The sequence below is a fragment of the Colius striatus genome, chromosome 10 (genome assembly GCF_028858725.1).
Source record: "Colius striatus isolate bColStr4 chromosome 10, bColStr4.1.hap1, whole genome shotgun sequence".
Classification (NCBI taxonomy): domain Eukaryota; kingdom Metazoa; phylum Chordata; class Aves; order Coliiformes; family Coliidae; genus Colius; species Colius striatus.
The window spans coordinates 2972998-2996447 of NC_084768.1; the positions used below are offsets into that span (position 1 = coordinate 2972998).

The 23450-nt window shown below is 50.7% G+C and overlaps 1 protein-coding gene across 1 annotated transcript; it reads left to right on the forward strand.

Annotated features, from left to right (window-relative positions):
* Positions 1 to 55: 55 nt before the first annotated feature.
* Positions 56 to 22619, forward strand: PGM1 (phosphoglucomutase 1). The gene is made up of 11 exons (XM_062003672.1): positions 56 to 321; positions 11579 to 11741; positions 12017 to 12163; positions 13326 to 13451; positions 13863 to 14053; positions 14729 to 14883; positions 15438 to 15553; positions 18655 to 18790; positions 20147 to 20330; positions 20802 to 20936; positions 21900 to 22619. Exons 1-11 carry the CDS (start codon positions 76 to 78, stop codon positions 21987 to 21989), a joined length of 1689 nt encoding a protein of 562 aa, XP_061859656.1. The 5' UTR covers positions 56 to 75; the 3' UTR covers positions 21990 to 22619.
* The last annotated feature ends 831 nt before the right edge of the window (positions 22620 to 23450 follow it).

Below are 23450 nucleotides of genomic sequence, written 5' to 3' on the forward strand. Positions count from 1 at the left end.
GGTCGCGGGGCGGCCCCGGCCGCCGCTCCCCGCCCGGCGCTGCGGCCGCCCGGAACTCGCAGCGGCGGCCCGGCCATGGTGCGGATCGTGGCGGTGAAGACCAAGCCCTACGGCGACCAGAAACCCGGCACCAGCGGGCTCCGCAAGCGGGTCACGGTCTTCCAGAGCAATGTCCACTACACCGAGAACTTCATCCAGAGCATCCTGGCCACCGTGCCGCCGGCCGAGCGGCAGGAGGCCACGCTGGTGGTGGGGGGCGACGGCCGCTTCTACATGAGGGACGCCATCCAGCTCATCGTCCGCATCGCCGCCGCCAACGGGGTGAGGCTGCGGCGCGGCGGGGGGACGGGCCGGGCTCCGGCGCGGCTGCGTGCGGGGGCAGCGGGGCGGCGGAGCCGGCAGCGGCTGCGAAGCGGGGGGGAGCGAAGCGGGGACAGCGGCACGCGAGGTGGCGAGGCGCGGCGTGGGGCGCAGCTCCTGTTGCGCGCAGCCAGGAGCGCCCGGTTGTCCTCTGTGCGGGAGCGGCCGGGCACCCGCAGGTGCGGCCCCAGGCGCAGCTTCCCTGGAACTTGCTTTCCCTGTCTCTGGGTGATTATGTTTTCCAGCGAACAGCACAAACCGGTGACACCACATGGGGAGGGGAGCAATTCCTTACACCACAATGGACTGCATCTTGCTGCTAGAGGCTTCATCCCTGTTGGTTCTCCTTGGTACTGTGAGCCCGAGAGAAGCCCAGCTGGGAACGTGATGTTGGTAGGGATGGCTGAGCTGATGCTGAATTTGCAAAGGCAGGTTTTCCCTACATTTGGACTTTTCCAAATGAAAAACAACGCCTTCTTCAGGGCAACCTGACTCCTCTTCAGGAGCAAGCTTTCTTCATCACAGACTAACAAGGAGAGTGAGCTGAGGGTGCTTGGTGGATAGGGTCTCTGCCAACTCTTCTGCCTCCAAACTTTCATGACATGACCTATTATGCCTTTTCTTTGCTGCTTCCAGGAACTTAAATTAGTGAAATCACACAGGCTCCTGTTGCTCTACATTGTGGTAGAACCTCAGAGTTACCTATTTCAGCTTCCCGGTGGCAATCAGGTGCCCCGATGCCTTTAAATGTATGGCTTCTGGAGAAAAGAGCCCAAATTTGAGATCACTGCCTTCTTATAGTATAAAGAAGCAAATAACTCTTTTCTTTTTAAGCTCTATGGAATTTTGCCTGTTGTGATTTGTGTTCAACTCTCAGTCCATATCCCAACATCCCTTAGCAGCACTGGCCTTGCTGTGTGAGCCTGTGGAAGTGATGGATAGTGTAACCTTCCCTGAGGGGAAAAGCCACAGACACTGCTTTATTTACACGTTCTGAGATGGGGTTACAGTTGAAAGGTACAGCCTTCACACCCAGCTGCACACACAGACAGCACCTTGGATCTGTATGAATAAGCAGACTGGGAGACTTGTTCCCTGGGATAAAGCCAGAGTTTGTGCAGTCTTTTGGATGTGTCCCCAGGGCCTGGCAGGATGTGGCAGCCTTCCAGGCACCGAGGAGCTCTCTGTCATCTGCGTCTCAGCTCCAGCCCAGTGACCTGTAGGTAGAGCACACTGAGCTCTGATTAGGTGTCTTCTTGGGAGGGGGTTGAGGGACAGTCGCTGCTTGAATCCTCCATCCTGACTGAGCAGACACTCGTGTACGTGCAGCGTGACAGCGCTGAGCCTTCCGCCAGAGTAGCAGAAGAGACCCCCAAGGGCTGCACTTGCTAATGGGCATTTGCCTTGTAGTATTTTTTCCACATGACTTTAAAGCGCTGGGGCAGAATTGGTTCTGAAGTCAGAACAATGTTCTGGAAAGGCAAGAAATGAAATGGGAGGTAGAGGAAGAGAACAGGTGGGAGAATATGTGGGTTAAGAGCCAAGACACAGTATACAAAGTAAGAAGTTTTACTTTAAAAGCTTTTCATTGATTTCTAAAACAAGATAATGTTCATGGCCTGAGACTGACTATTTCTAGTGAAAGTTTGGCAATATTACAGCATTCTGATGCAGAGTCTCTGCACTTTTATTGTAGCAGAGCAGAGGTCGTGGTACAGGCTGGATGGTGCTGTGAAATTCACCTATTTTTTCCCCCTCAAGAGCCAGAGAGACTGGCACAGTAGCTAAAATAGCACAAAATCATAAATGTGAGTCAGTGTCACCTGTCGGAGTAGAATTGTGACTGTGCACTAGCTTTGTTTCAAAGTGTACAGAGCTGAAGCTGAAAATCTAGATCTGGTCATACAGCAGCACCAGATTCATTTACTAATATTGTCATCTGCTAGTCAACAGATTTTCTGTGCCCTTGGTTCCTTCTTAAATAAACAGATTTCAAAGTGCTGCAGAGTAGCTACATTAAAGCAAATTGCTTGAAGGTGTTTTGAATGCCAGGCAGTGCTTTGCATGTTAAATACTTGCCTGGTTTAGTTTTACTGCTGCAGGACAAACAGGCCTTTTCACTAAAAGTACTGCTTTCTACTCTAGAAAAGTTTAGTTTCCTGTCTTGGCTGCTGTTAGTTTTTTTTCCCCTCACTCAATTATCCCAGAGAAGCCAAGTGATCAAACTCTGTTGCAATGTTGCATCACAGCCTTACAGACAACTCTGCATGCAGCAGCTCTTACAGCTTGGAGGCTGCTTTTGCACTGGCCTAGCTTCTTTTTGCCCATAAAGTTAATTGGCTTGTATCAGTTTACAGCTGAAGGTTAAAGCAGTGGTCAGGCTGTTCAGTTTCAGTCCCTTCTTGGAATTTTAAACTCCACAGTAATGAAACTCCAGCTCAAAGGAAGGACTAAGGTGCTTTGCAGTTAATCTCTGCAAATCCAGCAGGCAGAGTTGAAATTCATACTAACAGGGATTTAACTGTAATCTCCTGGAACAATGACTCTACATAACCAGAAACCACAGTTCTGGCTGTGTTGGTGGGGCAGCAGGATGGAGTCAAAGGCAAAGTTTGGGATAGTAGTTGCTACCTGTGTGTCTTATGCCAAGACCAAGCTGCACTAGGATGAAGAAGTGCACTATGGTGGGTCTTTGCCATCCCATTGTGATGCTCTGGCAGGGGGATTGGACAAGATGATCTTTCAAGGTCCCTTCCAACCCTTAAGATTCTGTGATTAATGATTCCAGTGATGAACTGGAACGTATCTTATAAATACCAGTAAAAAGCAGTGCCAAGGAGGGTGCACAGGCAGCAGTAATAAAATACGAGTTCTGTCTTGCACATCTTCAGGGTACAAGTTGCAGAGGAACTTCCTAAGCCAGCTGGAGTGACTGAGGTTGGGCCAGGGAGAAAGGAATGAGCTTAGCCTAGAGATGGGGAAGTATGCTGGCAGTCTGGAAATGATGCTGCAGAAAGGAGGTAATGTCATCGTCTGGCCTGCTGGGGATATGGCAAGAGTTAAAATTGCAACAGCAGAGGTTAAGGTTGGATATTGGAAAGCATTTTGGAAGTTTAATGCTTATGGAAGGAGAGTGTTACCTGGGGAGATTATTGAATCCCTGCCTGGGAAAAAACCCTCTGATCAGAATGGCTTCAGTAAGGTAGGGTCTAGGTGGACTCTCCACAGCCCTTCCACTGGACTTCCCTTTCCTCCTGTACTTCAGCTGCTTTTTACCCCATGGCCTACAGGTAAAGCTTCTCTAGCATATCCTATTAAGTCTCTGAGAAAGCTCTTGTGTACTTATCCACCTCTCCCCTTCCATCTGTGCTGTTCCCTGCCATGTACACCACTCTGTATCCATACCATGAGTTATTGGCTTGCTGCCAGACAGCAGCTTGGCTCTGTACACCTCACACCACTGCTTCTGTCCCTGATCCTGCAAGGTTTAACCAGACCTCTGCTCCTCACAACAGCATGTGGCCAAGCCAGCCAGTCTCCTCCCCAGCAATGTCTGCACTTTGTGGATTTTTTTGAGTTCAGGTGCTGCTTTCTAAGAGGACCCAGGGACAGGGGTTATCTCTTATCTCTAAGGCCAGAAATCCTGGGGCAGGTAAACCAGCTGCAATCAGTCTCCCATCCCCCAGTGCAGGGGCAGGACAGTAAATGCTGGGGGAGTCCAAGGTAACATGCAGGTTTGGGTGTGCTTTAAAGAGCTGACCTTTGAACAGAAAGTTTCTCAATCTTGGTTGCTGCTGTGTACTCTCCTGGCAGAGAGAGCATCAGCCCCTACCGACGTGACAAAAACCTGGAGCCCGTCGTGGTACCTGTAGCAGCCCTGCAGATGATGGTTTCATCCCCAGCCCTTGTTCTGCCACCTACTCAGCTTCTCTCTTCACTTTAACTGGGGTGCAATGTAGATACAGAACATTGTCACTTAATTTCAGAGTGACTCCTATGTCCGTGGTTGCATCCGTGTGCGTTCGTGCTGTCCAGACGGTGCCAGGTATTTTGCCTCTCTGGAGTCTCTAGAGCAACCTAGATTCCTAGTTAATTCTTATGGAAACAAAGAGTTTTGCAGTTTATTTATTATACTTTGGCTCCATTTAGCTTGACATTGCCAAATGTCACGGGCAGCAGTGGCTGCCTGGCCCACAGCTGCACTGTGCATGGCTTTGGCAGCTGAGCAGTGGGTTGTTGAGGGCTCTTGGCACCCTCTTACGGTGAGCATGCAGGCAGCAGGGCAGAGAACAGAGCTTCAAGTAACTGCAGAGTGCCTCATCTATTCCCTGGGGTTTCATGCAGTGTGACTTCTTGCCTAATCAAAGAAAGAGAGTGTAAGGATAATTCCCACTGAGGAGAGAGTGGCAGAGGAATGGGAAGAGGCTGAAAGGAGAGGCCGTCCTGGGCCTTGGAGAGGCCTGACCCAAGAGTGTTTGCTGGGAGTGTGAAGAGAGAATTCCTGTTCAGCCCAACCTGGCTTTTGCACAGTGGGTCCTTCCCAAGTCTTTTGCTTGCCTGAATGTCAAAATCTAAGATTGTGTTTTGGAGGAAGGCTGTGCTGAGGATGGTTAGTGTTGCAGTGTGGAGCCAGGAGAGCCCAGCTGCTGGCCTGGAGAAGGCTCCAAACAGCCACGGCCCGAGTGGATGGGCTGGGGAAAGATGACAAATGTCATGCAGGGGCAGAGGGGATGGGGCAGGGACTGATGTTATTGAGCCAAGGGAGGAACTGCATGCTTTGCCATGTTTTGCTGAAGTCCTCCCAAAATAGTCTTGTCTTTTTATCATTAACCAAAGCAAACAGTTGATGGTTTTAACCTTGTTGTTTCATGTTTGAGGTGCAAGGTAGTGAAAGGGGACCTCAGCAAGTAAATGTGCCTTCCTGTGGCAGATCTGTGGTTTGGAGGGAGAAATGTCCTCATCAGCCTCTGACTGCCACGAGGAACAAGAGACTTACAAAATATGACCACAAGGAAGAGCTAAGGAGATTGGGGTGGTTTGCTGTGGCAAAGAGAGGACACTCAGAGTCTATGTGCTAGAGGATCTTGTTTAACGTGTGAGAAGTTGTCAGGAAGAGGATTATGATGAGTTTGTTTTCTGGGTCAGCTCAGAGGGACTTAAACCACAGCAAGGGAGATGTACAGCAGATTGTAGCAAAACATTTCTGAGGCTAATTATGCACGGGCACAGTTTACCTGGAGAGGGAGATTTCCAGAACAAGTTGCATCAGCTTTCTAGAGGATGCCCTAGGTGTGTTTGATCCCTCACAGACAACCTGCTGAATTCCTCTGAAGCTTGTAAGGTGTCTGTAATGATCACAATCATCCAAGGAAAGCCTCCCAGATCAAATGACCAGTCGCCAGCCTTTGAGGTAGTCAGGATCCAGCTTTTAACTTTCTTTGCCTCTGAATCTTTTGGCAACCATGTGATCACCAGCCCTGGCTGGCCAATTACTGGTGGTTTAGTTCATGCCAGGTAGTGACAGAGTTGTCGTAGGAAAGCCCTGGGACCGGGTGAGCACCACAGGGGCAGGGTTGGTGTGTCTGCTGTTCTTGTCCCTCTGCTTTAAATCCACTCCTTTACATTTCATTTGATAGAATGTGTTTTGGTTTATGTACACAAGCATGGCACAGATGACCAGACCTTTCTCTCCAGCTTCATTTGGCTTGATTCCTCTGACTAGAACATGCACACTTCCATGCACAGATAGCTCACAGGGAGCCCCTGTGCATCTCTTCCATGCAGCCTCCAGAGCTGGGAGGGGGCCTGTGCCCTCCTCCTGTCACTTAATGCTGCGGCATTTCACGGGGCAGTAAGTTTATCTCGCCGGGAACAAGAAGGGAAAGAGCTTGCTTAGGGCTTTTCCTGCCAGGGGCACTGACTGACTGTCCGGTGTGAGGCTGCTCGTGGGTCATTTGGGGAGCTGGATTTTGTTTTCTCTGCCGCTAGAGGGAAACCTGTGCCTTTGTGTGAAAATGAAGGGCGTCTCAGCTGCAGGATGCTGAAAGAGCAAGGCTGTGAGGTACAAACCAGGTGTGTTCCTGCAGCGCATCCCAGGCAGTCTCAGTGCCGGTGTGAAGTGGGTGTTGTCCCAGTGCTGCACCACACGTGCTTCGCTGCGGTTTGGTGGGATAAAGGGAGGACTTGGTGGGTAGGCAGCAAGCCTTTGGAGTTCCTGCAGGTGGCTGAAGTGGCTTTGCTTTCTGAGAGCAAACCTGAATGAAATCCCCCTTCCTCAGGAACTGAATTCCCTCCCTAGACAAGCTCGTGTGGCTCTTCAGCTCCATTGACACATTCACAGAGGCTCAGGTAGAGCCCTTCTCTCCAAAGGTGTTTTTCTGCCTTCAGTCACGAGGTTTCACCTCAGTCCCATGCTCATCATCCCCCTTGATTTTAATGTACTGATGTATAAAACAGGATCTCTTTACCCTTTGGAAGGAAATCTGTCAGTTGCTGGGGGAAGGACAGAACCGGCACCTCTGGAAACAGTGCTGTGAGCACCTTCTTGGGGTGTCACTTCAGCTGTGTACACAGCTCCTTTTCCCACAAACAGAGTCATTACAGGGGTATGTTCTTTACCTGCTCCAATAATAGCCATGAGCTGGTTTTAGACAAAGGACAAAGTGTTATTGAAGAGGTTTGGTGGAAACTGGTTTCAGTCTGGCGTTCAAAGTTGCCCTCCCCGTGGTCAGGAAGATGATGCTTCATAAAAATGTCTTGATCCCTGAGTCTCTACTGTGTGTGTTTAAGCTGCTCTAAAACGAAAGACCTCCTTGCTCCACAAGGAGAAGCTCCTTTGGTGCTGAGGTGAGGGAGCCCTGGCCCAGGCTGCCCAGGGAGGGTGTGGAGGCTCCTCCTCGGGAGGTTTCCAACCCCACCTGGACACGTTCCTGTGCCCCCTGATTGAGAGGAAGCTGCTTTAGCAGGGAGTTGAGCTGGAGGAGCTCTGGAGGTGCCATTTAACCCCCACCATTCTGGGGTTCTATGGAAGTGAACAGCGTTATCAGATGCAAACCTTGGCATTTTGTGTGGTTTTAGTAATTCTAGGTGCACATACTGCCCTTGGTGAGACTTGTGTGGGTATTCAGTTGAAAGCATTGCTCTTTTGGCCTCTTATCCACTCTGGGATGTTCTTACTGTTGCCCCACGATTCATCGTGGGTAACGCCCCTGTGTTTGAGAGGGAGCCTGGGGAGCAGTCGGGCTGTCAGAGCAGGACTCGCATGGGCAAAGTAGGTAACAGATCTGTTGCCTTCCATTTTAAGAGTGACCTTTAACTCCCCAGACTTTGCAAAATAGCTGTGGCAGCAGGCTGCCAGGCCTGCTGGAGCCTTACCTCCCAGGGACCCGCTGGGCCTGGGGCTGCTGCAGGCGCCGTGCTCCGCTCCAGGGACGTGCAGCCGGGCAGGGGGCAGAGCCGCTCGCTGCCCCCTCCCCGGCACCCAGAACCCCATGGACTGGTGCTGCTGGCAAGGAGCAGAATGGCAGGGAGCTGTGCCTGGGGAGGGTGGCTAGGAAAGGATTTTTGTCTTCCTGACCGTTTCAGCGAGGAGCAGCAGCGTGGAGTTGCCTATTCTCCGTGACATTGATCCTCCACAACAAGTGCAAGAAGCCGTCATCAGTTACAGGGACCGCGTTGGGCTCCAGGTCCAAGCAGCTATTTTTGGGTTGCTCAGCAGCTTCACTGAACTTCTGTCTAATAGATGGGCCATTGCTGGTGTCAAGATTGATTTTCTTTTGGGTTTTTTTTTTTGGCATAGTTTCCTTTTTAAATGCATCTGTATGAAAACAGACCATGGAAGACACTCCTCTGCCCCTGTTGACCATACCAACAGCTCCTTACAGCGACCAGAAGCCAGGAACCAGTGGATTAAGGAAGAAGACCTTTTATTTTGAATCCAAGATGAACTATTTGCAGAATTTCATCCAGAGTATATTTTTTTCCATAGACCTAAGAGATCGACAAGGATCATCTATGGTAGTTGGAGGTGATGGGAGGTACCTTAATAAGTCTGCAGTGGAACTGATAGTCCAAATGGCTGCTGCCAACGGGGTTGGTAAATGTTAAGTGACTACATTCCTCTAGTGTGTGGCTGATAAATGCAGAAACCCATAGGATACTAATCATTGTGAGGTTTAATTTCCTCAAAGGCTTTAGTCAGCTGGTTGCAGTCAAGGACTGTTGGTGCACTGGGGTTTGTGTCTTTGCTTCCTTCTTCCTTTTAAGAGGAAAGGGCTGTGCTGTCTGTCCTGGATCTCACCGTGCAGAGCAAACTGTGCTGAAAAGACCTGGCTCTTAGGGAGCTGACAGGAAAACTTACCTGCTGACAGCAGGGTAATCAGCAGTGAATGGGAGGACAGGAGGAGAGAACTGCTTTGTTTGGGCTTTGGGATTTCTTCTTTTCCAGAAAAAAAATCAACCACATTTTCCATCTTGGGTGGGGGAAAATTCCTTTGGCATTGGAAATTAATGCATTCCTCTTAAGGCAGTGTGTGGGCTGAGAAGAAGAGGTGGAAAATAAGCCCAAAGAACCAGGCCTGCTTGACAGCAGGACAGGTTTCCTGCTGGTGAAGGTGAGGTTAAGGCTGATCTTCACCTGCTGAGGCTTTTCTCGTGCCTTCCTTTCCAGCAGCGTGGCCCACACCCGGCTGAGGTCTCGTTTCACTGCTGGGTTTGGTGTTTTCCATTGATTGTCTTTATGAAGTCTGGCTAATAACCTGTGGCTATCAGCTCATCTTGCTGTATGGAATAGAAGGGATGAGTCCCAGGTTGTTTTCAAACCAATAAGCCATGAGGATGGCACACATGTCGTGCTTTGGGCGTGTGGAAATCTCTCTGACCTTGACAAATGTGGCATCAGCAGGGTTTCCATACTGTGCCTGGCACTTTTGCTGTGTCAGCAGCATCACATTGCATGTTTTAAGTGATGATTATTTGGTTAAAGGAAATGACCAAGGTAGCTGATCCACTTCCCCTGACTTGTATAAATGGAAGTGTCTGTCTTCAGAGACAGTAAGTGACAGAGTGAGTAGGACTGGTGCATCTTGTGATGCAGCCTTTTTACAGAGGGAGAGCTGGAGGGATGTGATGAGACACGATAAGCTGCAGACACCAGCTCCCTCGTCCTGGAAACCATGTTTTTTGATGTGATAGCATCAGCCTGTGTTACAGGGAGGAGAGGAGAGGGGGTGCAGGAGGTCTCCTGCCCATGTGCATCTTAGTGGGGCTTTCAGTAAAACCAGAGTGGATGTGCTGCCTGAGTACTGTAACCCAAAGCTGCCACATAAAGTGGGTCTGTGTGTGAACAGGTCTGTTCTGAGCAGTCTGTGAAAGGTGTTTCTGCGTCATTTCATCCTTAGGTTCTTCTCAGAAGGAAATCCCAGAGAACTTAACACAGATTGAATTGCTGAGCAGGCTGCAGTGCTGAGCAGCCTTTCCCAGGGGCTGCCACATGGGGCTTAGCAGTGCATGGGTGGGAAGTGACAGCTGAAGACCTCAGAAAGCCAAGGAGGACCCCAAAACATAGAGCAGCTTGTATGGAGATGAGTGTTTCCTCTTTTCCTTGCTGCTGGAGGAGCAATGCATGTGCAGAGCTGCAGCTGAGGTGTGTGGGGAGGATGGGCTGGGGAAGGACACTGGATTTGATGTGTTCACCCAGCTCTCCTGCAGCTGCTGCCTGCTTTGGGAGGGAACCTCCCTTGTCCTGCCAGTCCTCTGCAGCATCCCTCTTGCTGCATGCCAGGCCTGGCTGAGCACCAATGCAGACGGGCCTCATGGCTGGATGTGACCCTGGAAGTGAAGCTGGGAGACAATAAATGAGGTTTTAGAGAAGGACCTTCCTGGAAAAGCTGCAATAATTCTTGGTAAAACTGAGGGAGCAAGACTTGGGGGCTGGATTAAAACATGAGACAAGGTGTGCTGGCTTGGGCTGAGAATGGGGGACAAAGCAAAACCCGTGTAGGTTGGGCTACTTCAAATTCAATGTGTGCCGTCAGCCTGGAGTATTACCTGCCAGGCCCAGCTGAAAGAACAGCACTTTGGGTTGCTAAACTGCTGTTTCACGTTTCTGCTGGTTGTTTGCTAGAGGTGCAGGTCTTTCAGCAGTGCCTGGCTGGCCCAGCTGGTCTGTGACAGCTGTAGCATGTAATCACTGCTGAGCAGCGGAGCTGGGGCTTAGCACCAGGCAGTGCCACAGGAGAGGAATCACAGTCATCCAGCGCCCTTGGCTTAGCACCCAACGTGGCCTTTCCCTCCAGGAACGCTGCCTTTTGTTTTCTGGTTTATCTTGGGTGGAGCCAGGCTCTCCTTAATGATGTCCAATGATAGGGCAAGAGGTACAAGCTGGAACATCAGAGGTTCCCTTTTAGGTGAGGGAGCACTGGCAGGGGCTGCCCAGATGGGCTGTGGAGTCTGCTCCTCTGGAGACATTCCAACCCATCTGGATGAGTTCCTGTGTGCCCTGCTCTAGATGGTGCTGCTCTGGCAGTTGGGGGTTGCACTGGATGAGCTTTTGAGGTCCCTTCCAACCCTTCAGATTCTGTGATTCTGTGAATTAATTTCCTCTTCTTTTGTCACTCGTGTGCCAGGGTCTGATCCCCCTCGGCTGATGGAAAGTAGTCTGGTGTTTTCTAAGGTCTCTGCCACCTCATTTGGGGGCTATGGTTTAGGAGCATGTTCTTCCAGAAGAATACTCATCTTCTGTTTTATTGCAGCAGCCAGATCCTGATTACCTGCTGTTGGCCTGGATTTAATCTCAGTGGCATTACTAAGTTGGTGGGAAGGTGGCGTGTTACCCTCGGCCAGTGAGAGAATCTGCAGCTGGTCCCATGGGACGAGTGATAATGTTTGATTTGTGTTTCATTTTGGCTTCTCTCAGTCCCATTGTGTCTTTTGAAAGCAGAGTCTGAGACTATAGCCAAAGGAGTTTTGTTGTGGGTTCTTTTGGGTGGCTGTTTAGATGCCTCTGGAAAGCTCAGCTCTTCAGTGCAAACTGCCATTTCTAGTTGAAGGTAAAAGAAAGGAAGGAAAATGCTGAAAAGGCCCAACAGAGCAGGGTCATCCGTTTACTTGGAAGCAGGCAGCACCTCTGCCACCAGCACAGCTCCCAGGGGCTCTGCTCTGCCTGTCACCAGCGTCTGGGAGTTTGGTTTTAGGATTTGTTTTGCTCTTTGCTTCCCAGATCGGCCGCCTGGTCATCGGGCAGAACGGCATTCTCTCCACGCCAGCAGTGTCCTGCATCATCAGGAAAATCAAAGCCATTGGTGGCATCATTCTGACAGCCAGCCACAACCCCGGGGGGCCCAATGGGGACTTTGGCATTAAGTTCAATATTGCCAATGGAGGTAAGGTCTCTTGGCTCCCTCTGAGCTGCTCTGTCTCTGTTTGGCTGTTTCTTGTGTTGACCCGGAGGAACCTAATTTAACTGTCTAAATATCCCAGACATTCAGTGCTCTGAGCAGTGAGTTTCCTTAAATGAAGCCAGGGATTGTTCTGCTCCCCTCGTAGCTTGATATTCCTCTCCTAGGGAGTTACTCCCAGCCTCTGGTCTTTTGCTGAGTGCATTCCTCTTGCAGTCTGGTCCTGTAACACCTTCCCCCTTGCCCATTTTATTTGGCAGGTCCTGCTCCCGAAGGTATCACGGATAAAATTTTCCAGATCAGCAAGAAAATTGAAGAGTATGCAATCTGCCCAGACCTCCAGGTGGACCTGAGCACCATTGGGAAGCAGCAGTTCGACTTGGAGAACAAATTTAAGCCATTCACAGGTAAATGACTCTTCTTCCTCTTGGAGCTGCTTTTCAAGTGGAGTTAGTGTGGACCTGCCATGAGCTGGCAAGGACATTTGGTGTTTCTGAGGGACAGATGTGGCCATTCTGGCCTTTCCTTCTCATTGTGGACTAGATCATCTTTCAAGCTCCCTTCCAACCTGTAAGATTCTGTTCTGTTGGATAAGCCAAGCAAGGACACTGCTCCTGGTCACTCTGGCATCCAGGAATTTGTGGGGGCTTTTGGATTGTTTTATTTTGGCCTGCATCTCACCTTGTGTAGATACTTGAATGACATCATCTCTGTGCTACAAAAGGTTGTACTTCAATAGGTAAATCTGCTCCTTCAAGCTCCATTCAAATCAGAGACTATTTTGTCTGCAAGGTTACCATTCACATGTGCTTGCCAAACAGACAACTCTGCAGTTAGAGTGTGTTTAGAAATCACAGTGTTTAATCATTGCAGCCGATTTTCCTCCCTGGTTTCACGTGCCAAAGCTGCCTGTGTGGGTGGGAAAGCCATTGCATTCCACACGTGACTTCTGTCAGTCAGCAGGGAAATGTTGAAAAGGCATTAGAAAAAGGCTTTTGAATAACACTGGGAGTATTTTTTTTGCCTTCTCCTGGTGACCTGTGCTTGTAATTAAATGAAAGAACAAAAGCTGGTTTTTCTCTCAGTCCTCATTTCTGTATAGCAGGATTTTCATGTTACTGGTGTTTTGGCAGCTCTGTCTTTGCCTGTGAGTGGCAAAGCTGCAACTTTTTGGAGCCCTTAGGTGCACAGTTCCTGTTGACCTTGGTGGAAATTGGAGACCTGATTTATATATATATGGGATTTTTTCCCCCTTTTCCTTTAATCCTACTCTCCAAGTAAGTGGAAGTGGGACTGAGCCCTCTTGAAAGAAGTCCAGGGAACGGTGTTTGTCTTAAGGATTTTGTTGGTCTGTTTGGTCTGTAACCCAATTAGAATTGACAGCCTGTCACTAAGTTCTTAATATTGGACCATTGTTATTGTCTTTGTGAAATGATTCTGAGGATGTTTAGGGCTTTGCACTGAGGACTGTCAGCGCAGAGCCACGTGCAGCAAAACTACTTCCCCACAAAGGTTTCTGACTGTGACAGTTGGTCTCTGCTAACTTGTCACCTTCTTTTTTGTTCCCAGTGGAAATTGTGGACTCTGTAGAAGCTTATGCCAATATGCTGAGGAGCATCTTTGACTTCAGCGCATTAAAGGAACTGCTTTCAGGGAAAAACCACCTCAAGATTCGCATAGATGCCATGCACGGAGGTACAGGGGCACGTGGCTTTGGGGCATCATGGGGATGGGTGTCCCTGGGTCTTTGCCACCCACTTTCAGAGAGAAAGCTCTTTTACATCCATCACTTGTACATTTGGGGTTTTGTTTTGTAACATACCGCTTTTTTCTTGTTGCAGGCCAGCTTCTTTATGGCTTTGCATGATCTTGTTTTGGCAAATGAGCTTGGGACTTGAGCTAGGGCAGAGGTGTTGGGGGGGATGCTGCATGGCTCACACACATCAATCTGCATTTGAGAGGCAGAGGAGGTTAGTGCTGCTGCTGTGATCAGAGCTGCCCTGCTGGACTTCACTCAGGGTCCCATCACAGCAGATAGGCAAAGATCTGCCCAGAGGTATTGAGATACAGCCTGACTCTTTTCCTCTCTGTGCTCTGCCCTGATAGTTGTGGGCCCTTATGTGAAAAAGATCCTGTGTGAGGAGCTCGGAGCCCCAGCAAATTCAGCTGTGAACTGCACCCCACTGGAGGACTTTGGTGGCCACCATCCTGACCCCAACTTAACCTACGCTGCTGACCTGGTCCAGACCATGAAGACAGGAGAGTATGACTTTGGAGCTGCCTTTGATGGAGATGGGGTAAATGGGCTGTTCTGCATTCTCCTTTTGGCCCTCTAGTCAGATGGGGGATCTGACTGCTCAGCTCCTCTGAAGCAGGGGAGAATGAAGGCAAAGCCCCTTTTTATTTCCCCCCCTCCCTCTCTCCCTCCTGTAGTTGTGAGTGGAAGTGAAGTCCTCGCTGCAGTTTGCCACCACAGTAATAGCTGTCTGCTGTGTTGAAAACCAAGTACAAGGGGTAATAGAAAGAAGCTGGAACACAAAAACATTTAAACATAAGGAAAAACTATTTCACTGTGGGGGTGACAGAGCACTGGAACCAGGGAGGGTGTGGAGGCTCCTTCTCTGGAGGGCTTCAAAACCCACCTGGACGTGTTCCTGTGTGACCTGCTCTAGGTGGGACCTGCTTTGGCAGGGGGGTTGGACTGGATGATCTCTAAAGGTCCCTTCCAACCGCTACCATTCTGTGATTCTAAGCCCAGCCTGTATTTAAATAGCTTTAAAAGCTGGGAAAAAAAGCCCCAGCAGGAAGCTGAAATGCTTTCCAGAATTCCAAGCTGTTTATTTCAGCGCAGCCCGAAGCCCCTCTGAACTGTCGGGTTTGTGGGCCGTGCCTGCCAAGGAGAGCAACCTCTGCTGTTAGAACAAGCTTGTGCTAAGCAGGGCTGAGAGCTGTTCCCGTCTTGCCTTGCCCAGGATCGCAACATGATTCTGGGGAAGCACGGCTTCTTCGTGAACCCCTCCGACTCGGTCGCCGTCATCGCCGCCAACATCTTCAGCATCCCTTACTTCCAGCAGACCGGCGTGCGCGGCTTCGCCCGGAGCATGCCCACCAGCGGGGCTCTCGACAGGTACCAGCCTGCCTCTGTGGGGACACGGGGGAGGGGAGCCCTGGCAAGGACAAGGGTTGTCCCTTTCTTTGGGGCGTAACACGCGGGGAAGCGCGGTTGCGGCCTTCCCTGAAGGGTGAGGTGGCACCAGGGCTGCTGGGGGCTGGCTGCCAGGGCAGGTGCTGAAGTTGAGTGAGTTAAACCCTGTTTGGGGACGTGGCAGAGCTCAGCTTCTCTCTCCCTTCTTTACAGATAAATGACCCTTCCCACCTGGTTTTTCATTTTAACTTGATAGTGATGCTTTCTTTGTTAAAAGCTTTGAGAGCTGCTTTGGAAGAGCTGTGTGGTTATGGCCTTTAGCTGCACATCACACCCACTTCCCAGACAACAAACAAACAAAGGATTGCTGTACAAAGAACTGTTCATTGTAAAAATCCCCCAAATGGGTGGCCTGACCTGCCTTCAGTGTGAGCCCAAAGGAGACGCTGGGAGCGACAGGAGCTCCTCCCGCAGTGTCCCACACGGGAGCGCTGGGGGTCCGGCTGTGACGTGACGTAGCCTTCTTACCTTTGAAGGGTGGCCCATGCTACAAAGATTGCTTTGTACGAAACTCCAACTGGCTGGAAGTTCTTTGGAAACCTGATGGATGCAAACAAACTGTCTCTGTGTGGAGAGGAAAGCTTTGGTACCGGTAGGTCGGCGTTGCTGATTTCACCAAGGACGGTGTTATTCCTGCCCTTGGTTCTTTATCGTGCTGGGTGGGTTGGGATTTATCTTCCATGTGTGGTTGTTAATGCTTCCTTCTAACGTGAGAAAGAATAAAGCTCGCAAGAATCACTGGTGGAAAGGAACACAATGGTTTTGTCAGGCAGGAGCTAGGTCTCCGTTCAGGTTCTTTTAGGAAGGCATACGGAGATATGCAGGAAGTTTAAGGGCCTCTTTACTAGCCCGGTCATTGAGTCTGTGGGGATTAAGTGCAGTGTTAAATGTATTTTTCAACTCTTGGTGGCCAGGAAAACCTTCTAAATGTTTTCATTTCTGGAAAGAAATATGGTTTGGAGCATGCAGTTTTATTAGGGAAGGTTTCAGGTCACTATTAAATCTCTGAGCTTAATAGGGCCCTCATTTTCCTGTTCTAAAAACAAGGTATGATTTATAAAGTTTAAATTAACACTTGCCTTTGAACAGTCTAAGCAAGTTATTAGGTTACTGAGAAACAAAGTGAACATCTTAAGGAATTTACTGGGGGTGTGCACGTGACACACAGCTATTATTTGTGCAGGGAAGCGAAAGCGAGCGGATTCCGCTCAACGCGCTCAGTGTTCCCCTCTTCTCCTGGGGCATCCACCACGTGCTTTTAACATCCTGGCTGTGGCAGTGGGACCTTCCCAGCGTGCAGGAGGTCAGCACCTAATTCATGCACAAAGGCTGAGGGTGGTTTGGTTTTTTTTCCTGGGCTCAGTTTTTCCTGAGATCTTCTTTTCTTCCTGTTCTCTAAAGACCCCCGAAGAGCAGGGGGCAGCCGGTGGGATGTGCAAGGCACAGGGTCTGGGGGGATCTGGGGTTGGGTGATTTCAGGCTCAAACCTTTTGTGTTTTCATTCAGAAAGAAAACCACTTTAACCTGTGTGTGGATGTCTTGCTTAGCAGGGATAGCCTGAAATCCCCCAGTTGCCTGAAATGAAGTGCTGTGTGGAACAGGGGTGCACAACTGTACGTGAGGGGATTAGCCCAGCGTTTCTCTAGCAGGAGAAAGGGCATCAGGCTCTGGTTGGAAGCTGTTTGCTCTGGGGCTGAAGCAGTCTTCAGTGGCAAGATTTTTGGAGTCAGCGCTGTTCTGATAAATGGGATTTGGCCTCAGGTTGGAAGGGAAAAGGGAATTTCAGAAACTGTATCATCTCTGTAGAGAAATCTTGAAGTAAATAGTAGAGTAAAGAAGGGATTTGGAGTTTTGCCCTGAATGATTTCAGCATGCAGTTTGTGTTCTGGACTTTGTCTAACCAGGGAGCACCAGCATTTCAGTAAATAAATACAAACAAAACCCAGCAAATGATTCATGGAGCTGCTGATAGGAGATGGTCTCTAATGAGCAGCTCGCTGAAATTGTTTCCATCTTTTGTTGTGTGAGCTCATAGTTTCTCTCCATCCCCTCGTAGGTAAGTGGCTCTATATCACCAATAGAAGTGACTGATTCCATTTGCAGCAGGGGCTGAGCGAGAGGTTTGAGGTTTTGGCTGTGCAAGTGGCCAGGGGCTGAAGCAGTTCGAGGGGGTGACAGATGGAGAAGGGGCCCAAGGGAGGGTTGGACTCCCCCCCGTAACGCAAAGGGAGTTTGTCCATCTGGCAAACGCACTGTAAGGAATGAAAAGGGGTGGGGAAGGTTGTTTGATAGGAAGTTAACGAGGAGTTGTTTGGAGCTGGGCAGAATGTGAGTGCTGAAGGGGAGAGAGGTGAAGGAGCAGCCAAATAAGACCCGGTAGAAATTGAAACAAACTGTGACCCGGTGGGACCGCGGCCCGGGAGCAATTAGAGTAATGTGACATGACAGAATTCCTGCTTGCTTTCCTGGGTATTTTATTCCAGCAATAAGTTGATACATCACATGGGACCTCTGCTTATTTAGCATTCCTCTCCATCACCTCTGCACAGCTCTCTCTGCTGTAAAGGACCGTGGGGATAATTTATCGCTGCGGCCACAATAGTGGGGTTTGTGCAAAGCGCCACGTAACCCCTGCCCTGCCCCCAGCCTTGCTCCCCAGATGATTGCCCACTCTGGCAATCCTTGAGGGGGTAAAACAGCAGCTCAGGAGTGCTCTCTGCATCAGCAGGCCAGACCTGCCTCCTTGAGGTTTCATTAATACCTGCTTGGAGGTTTTCCAGAGCTCAAGGGGTCAAGCCCAGAAGTCGTGCATCTGCGAGGCCCAGCTCACACCAGAAGCACAGAGCCTGGGCTGGATGTATTCTGGGCTGCCATTTGAGCCCTCGTTTAATTTAGGTGTTCAGGGGGCTGCTCTCTAAGTTGCAGCAGCCTCTCAGGTTTCCCTGAGTCCCTGGGTGCCACGCAGCCCCTGCCCAATGTGCTCCCAAGGCAGGGCTGGGCTGGCCCCTGATGGGCTCCTGCTGTCTGTGCAGGGCTTGCTCTGGAGGAATCCCCTCAAAGCCAACACGGGGGCTTTTGCAGCCTCTCCGTGCCTGGCCTGGAGGAGCAGCAGCAGGCACGAGGCTCGCTCTGGTTTCAGCAGGTGAATGAAGTCCCTCCTTGCACTGCTGTTTGCTGCCTGACGAGCTGCTCTCTGCTCTCCATTGCACAGCCTAATTTTGGAGTCGTTAGGGTTCGGCTTCCTCAGTGAGGGCTGACATTTTTCTTGGTGCTCAGCCAGAGTATGTGCTGATCAGAGTGTGCTGATGTGGCAGATGGTACGTGACAGCTGCTTCAAGAGGTTGATGTTTGTCCTTCCTGAGCCGTTCCTGTCCATTTGCCTTTCTTTCCCCTCTTTTTGATCACCTTTTTACTGTGCATTCCCCATTAGTTCCTTGGGAACAGAATTGAGGACCTGTGAACAACGAGTGTGTGTGCTAAAAGGGGCTGAGTGTTTTATTTGGGCCATAGCTAAAAGCAGATGATACCTTGAGCCGTTTTAACAATGCAACAGGGATGGAGCTCAAGAAATGCCTTCCATTTGTGAGTTTGTACAGCTGGCAGTGTGATGGAGCAGAGGAGACAAGGGGAGGCCATAGAACAGACTCTTGTGTGAGGAGGTGGGAAATGTGTCTCTGCTGTGGCTCTCTGCAGGCTCCGACCACATCCGTGAGAAGGACGGGCTGTGGGCTGTCCTGGCGTGGCTGTCCATCCTCGCCACCCGCAAGCAGAGCGTGGAGGACATCATGAAGGATCACTGGCAGAAATATGGCAGGAACTTCTTCACCAGGTGAGGAAGGTGCTCCTGACACCTCACGCTTACCTTTGGCCTGTGGCTGAGCCTCCACAGTCAGAGCCCCCCATGCTGGTGGCACCAGCACGTGCCGCCCCAGGGCTGCTCCTGTCTCCTTGCCTGTGCTGCTGCAATAGTGTAAAACTCCCTGAGTAGTTTGCTGCAGGATGCAGGGGATCTGGTGGAGTGGAACAGTGGCTATTTGCCTTCATAATGCCCAGTTCAGGAGTTGTTATTCTAAAGATAAACCTAGTAAGTGTCCAAGTATGCAAAGGCTGGACATTTTACATGTGCAAGGGATCTTTTCTTCTTTTAGTGGAGGTCTTTTCTTCTTGCTAGAGTCCTTTTGTCTGTTACATTTCTTGAGACCACAAACCATGAGGGGATTTGTACTGTTTTCCATGATGGCAACACCTTACTGAATGGATGCCCAGCTCCTGGGCTGGTAGTTACCCACTCCCAAAATACTCTAGTGTAACCGCAGAAGACACGGAGGGTGTGAAGGGAAGGAGAACCAGCCTGCACGTAAGCAGAGGTGGGAGCACTGTCTGGAGTGAAAGCACGAGGCAGAAATCTTTCAGCTTGGAAGACCTGCATGAAAATTCTGTCTCAAATTGCCAAATGAAAGAACTTGCCTTTTCCTTCTGTCTTTTCCCCTTCCTTTTCCCTGGCCCCACCACAAAGCCAGCGTACGTCTGAGGCGCTTAAACCTGTGGGAAAAGTGCCCAAGTCTAGAATGAAAAGGCAGTCTTTTTGCACCAGAGGTGTGTCTGTATAGCAAGCAACGTGCAGTGGTGGGCAGGTCAGCAAGCCTGCGTGTGCTTCCTCCAGCCAGCCAGGCCGGTAGGAGCAGCACGAGTCGCAGTGGCCATCGGAGCACCGATCCTGACGTGCGCTTCGGCCGCTCTCTGCCGCCGGTTACCAGGGTCAGCGAGATCAGAGCTGGTGCTGGGGTGTTGCAATCACACCTGTACTTTGCTGTGGGGACCCACACGAGGATGTTCAGGGACCTGTTGAGGTCCTGTCAGCAGAATTAGGATGAGCTGTTTGCAGTCAGTGTGGTTGTGGGTCCAACCCTCTGCCCTCAGCCCGCACAGTGCGAGGCAGCACAGTCTGTGCTTCTGCCTCTCCCAGCCCTGGACTCTGCAGCATGTTTCAGCGTGTCCCACGGATCTGGGGGGGATCACAGCTACCTTGCTGCACACACACCCTCCTCTTTTCTTCCTCTCCTCCAGGGTGGGAGTAGAGAACAGCTCTGGGGCAAAGTGAGGTGTTTAAACGAGGGCATCACAAAACATTGCTCCTCCTTACAACCTCCTCTTCCCACGTTTGCTTTGTGCTGGCTGGTTGTAGGTATGACTATGAAGAGGTGGATGCAGATGCAGCCAACAAAATGATGAAGGATTTGGAGAGTGTGATGTTTGAGCGCTCCTTTGTGGGGAAGCAGTTATCCTCTGGGGACAAAGTCTACACGGTGGAGAAAGCTGATAATTTCGAGTACAACGATCCCGTGGATGGAAGCGTCTCCAGAAACCAGGTGAGCATAGCCTGGCCTGGGCTGTGTGTGACCTCAGAGGGACATTGTCCTGGTTTTGTCTGGAATAGAGTAGATTTCTCCCTAGTAGCTTGTACGGGGCTGTGTTTTGGCCTCAGGGTGAGAATAACGCTGATAACACAGCGATGTTTTAGTTGTTGCTCAGTAGTGGTTGTCCCAAGTGAAGGACTTTTCGGTTTCACATGCTCTGCCAGCGAGGAAGTGCACAAGGAGCTGGGAGGGAGCATGGCCAGGGCAGTTGACCCCAAGTAGCCACAGGGCTATTCCAGACCATAGGACAGTACATGCCCAGTACAGAAACCAGGGTGAAGGGCGTAACATAGGAGCCTTCTGTGGCTCCATGGAGAGGAGGAGCTCGGGGGTCATGCACATAAGGCTGAGTCTCATGGCAAATAGCTTGGGTACCCAAGAGGCACGTAGCTGAGAGGCCCTTCTCCCCTTGGCCCTTCCCAGGGCCTGCGGCTCATCTTCTCCGACGGCTCCCGCATCATCTTCCGGCTGAGCGGCACCGGCAGCGCTGGAGCCACCGTGCGCCTCTACATCGACAGCTACGAGAAGGATGCTCAGAAGATCCATGAAGACCCCCAGGTAAGCACTGCACGCCAGGCTCGGCAACGCTGCCTCCCACCCTGCCTGGAGAGCTTCAGTCTTTGCTTGGAGCTGGTAGAGGTGCTGGGTGGTTTGTAAGAGCGAGCTTTGGTATCTTTAATCCCAGTATAAATAGATTTACTGTCATAAAACCCCTTTGCGTGGAACAAGCATTGCTTACTCAGAGTCTCTGACAGCTGCTCCTGCACTTGCACGCTAGCTTTGCTGTTTATGTTGCGTCTGTGGGTGGGTGCACGTGTGGGTGGACGCTGTTCCGACCCTGAACTGACCTTCTGGGTGAAATGTTGCATTGCCAGGGATAAAGTGGCATCATTCCTATGTCAATTGTGGGAAATACTGGTTTAGAGCAATCAGTGGGTGCACAAGGATGCAGTCATATATGAGGTGATGCTGCCCTTCTCTGGACAAAGCTTAATACATGTTCTTTGCAGCATCATTTAAAAGTGCTGCTGACCTCTCTTGTAAGCATGGAGGAAAAGAATCCTCATTTCGTATTCCCCAGCAAACGCTCCTTGAGCTCTGTTTGCATAACTTCCCACGCCATTATTGACGACCTAAAAAACCCCAACCCCAAACCCCCATCCTCAGAAGCACCAGCTACACTTAGGACTGAACTGTCCCATGTTTGGAGCATGGCACAACACGTGTGGCAGCAGCAACAGCACCGGGGCCACACTTGGGTTTTCTCTCTGCCCCTGCACATGACTGTAGCACCGCATCCCCCCAGCGCTGTTCCTCACTGGTCCCACAGCTTGTGTGAACCTGAAAGGGTTCTGTCATTGGTGCTCAGGGTCCTGTCATCAGTGCTCAGGGTTCTCTCTTGGGTGCTGAGCTTTGAGCATCCCAGGCCGTCGCCGTGAGGGAAGGACGGCCCTGACTCGCGTCGGCCACGCGCACATCGCTCTGCTCTGCGGTTCTGAGCCATCTCTTTCCCTCCTGCAGGTGATGTTGGCACCTCTCATTTCTATTGCACTGAAACTCTCACAGCTCCATGAAAGAACCGGCCGCAGCGGCCCGACTGTCATCACATAAAGGCTTGGGCACGCACCGTGCCGGAGCGCACAGCCAGTGAAGGAAGGCAGCCCCTGTCCCCTTCTGCTGTCTAATCTGTCACTGAAAGAGGAGGATGAATTTTATCTGCATTGAAGAAAAAACACTGTTGAGCTGCTAAGGATAGACTAACAAACCCCAGCCCCTGGCCACACCACGTGCACGTTGCTGTGCTGCTTCTCTGCGTCACACAGCACTGCCAGCAGTTAGCATGTCGTGCCCCTTGGCACAGCCTTTGGGGTTAGCACATCTACTTCCTTTTGGGTTGTTTTTTTTTTTGCTTAAACAAAAGGCTCTAGAAATAACCAAGAGAATAAATTTTTCAGTAATCCAGAGGGTTCCTTCTGTCTTGGAAGCTTTCCTGGGAAATCAGCACAGTTACTTTTGATACACACTCTTCTCGGTGCGGTGTCTCTGGCTGAGTGAGGGCTGTGCGTTACAGCTGAGGGTTTTATGCATAGGTGGATTTTTCCCTTTCAGAACTAAAGTATGTAAATTGTCCCCCCACCTCACCCCCTTTGCCTTCTGTATAACAAAAAACCCACACCAAAGCCTCCACACAGAAACGAGCAATAACGAGCGTTGCAGGATATTAAAGTGATCTGGGCTACAGTTCCTGTTCTGTGCTCTTCTCTTTCCTTACAGCGTGATGGGCTCCCATTTGAAGAGCCAGGGATTGTTCTGATGAGCTCCTTTGGTTCTATGTGGATGACAAGACCCTTGCCATAATCAGATTTGCAAGGCATTAATGTGCAATCTCTTATCCAAGGGCACAGAGAGGGTCACTTTGGAAACAGTTGTGGCTGCTGGGTGTTAATGCCCTGCAGCTGCACCTTCCTGCCCTTCTCTTGAGGCCATTCCCTCAGAGCTGGGCTGTGTTCCTGCTCCTGGCCCGACTGGCTGACTTAGCCCTGGGGAGGACAAGATGTGCTCATGCCACTGGCTTTGTGCCCCTCATCCGTGGAGGTGACACAGTCCAGCAGTGGGGGACTCTGGAAAATAACCCCAGGGAAAATCCACAAGACCCCATTGGCTTATTCTCCCTATCTCAAGACAGTTACAGCTTAAGCTCCATTAACAGTTTGTTTTCTGTGGTGGCCAGTGCCAGGACAAGGGGTAACAGGCACAAGCTGGAACACAGGCAGTTCCCCTGGCACAGGAAGAGAAACTCCTTTGGTGCTGAGGTGAGGGAGCCCTGGCCCAGGCTGCCCAGGCAGGGTGTGGAGGCTCCTTCTTGGGAGGTTTCCAACCCCACCTGGACACGTTCCTGTGCCCCCTGAGCCAGGGGAACCTGCTTTGGCAGGGGCTGGGGCTGGAGCAGCTCTGCAGGGCCCTTCCAGCCCCCATCATTCAGGGATTCTGTAACAGAATTAGTTGCATTAGTGGGAATGAGTTTAGGTGACTTCTTCCCCCTTTTGGTTTCCTCACCTTTGTCACCCCAGT

Bases quoted from the DNA above. Each gene is read 5' to 3' on its own strand.
- PGM1 (XM_062003672.1), top strand. From the start codon at position 76: ATGGTGCGGATCGTGGCGGTGAAGACCAAGCCCTACGGCGACCAGAAA. The intron at 322-11,578 runs GTGAGGCTGCGG...TTTGCTTCCCAG, and splicing joins GCATCGCCGCCGCCAACGGG to ATCGGCCGCCTGGTCATCGG. The intron at 14,884-15,437 runs GTACCAGCCTGC...TTACCTTTGAAG, and splicing joins ACCAGCGGGGCTCTCGACAG to GGTGGCCCATGCTACAAAGA.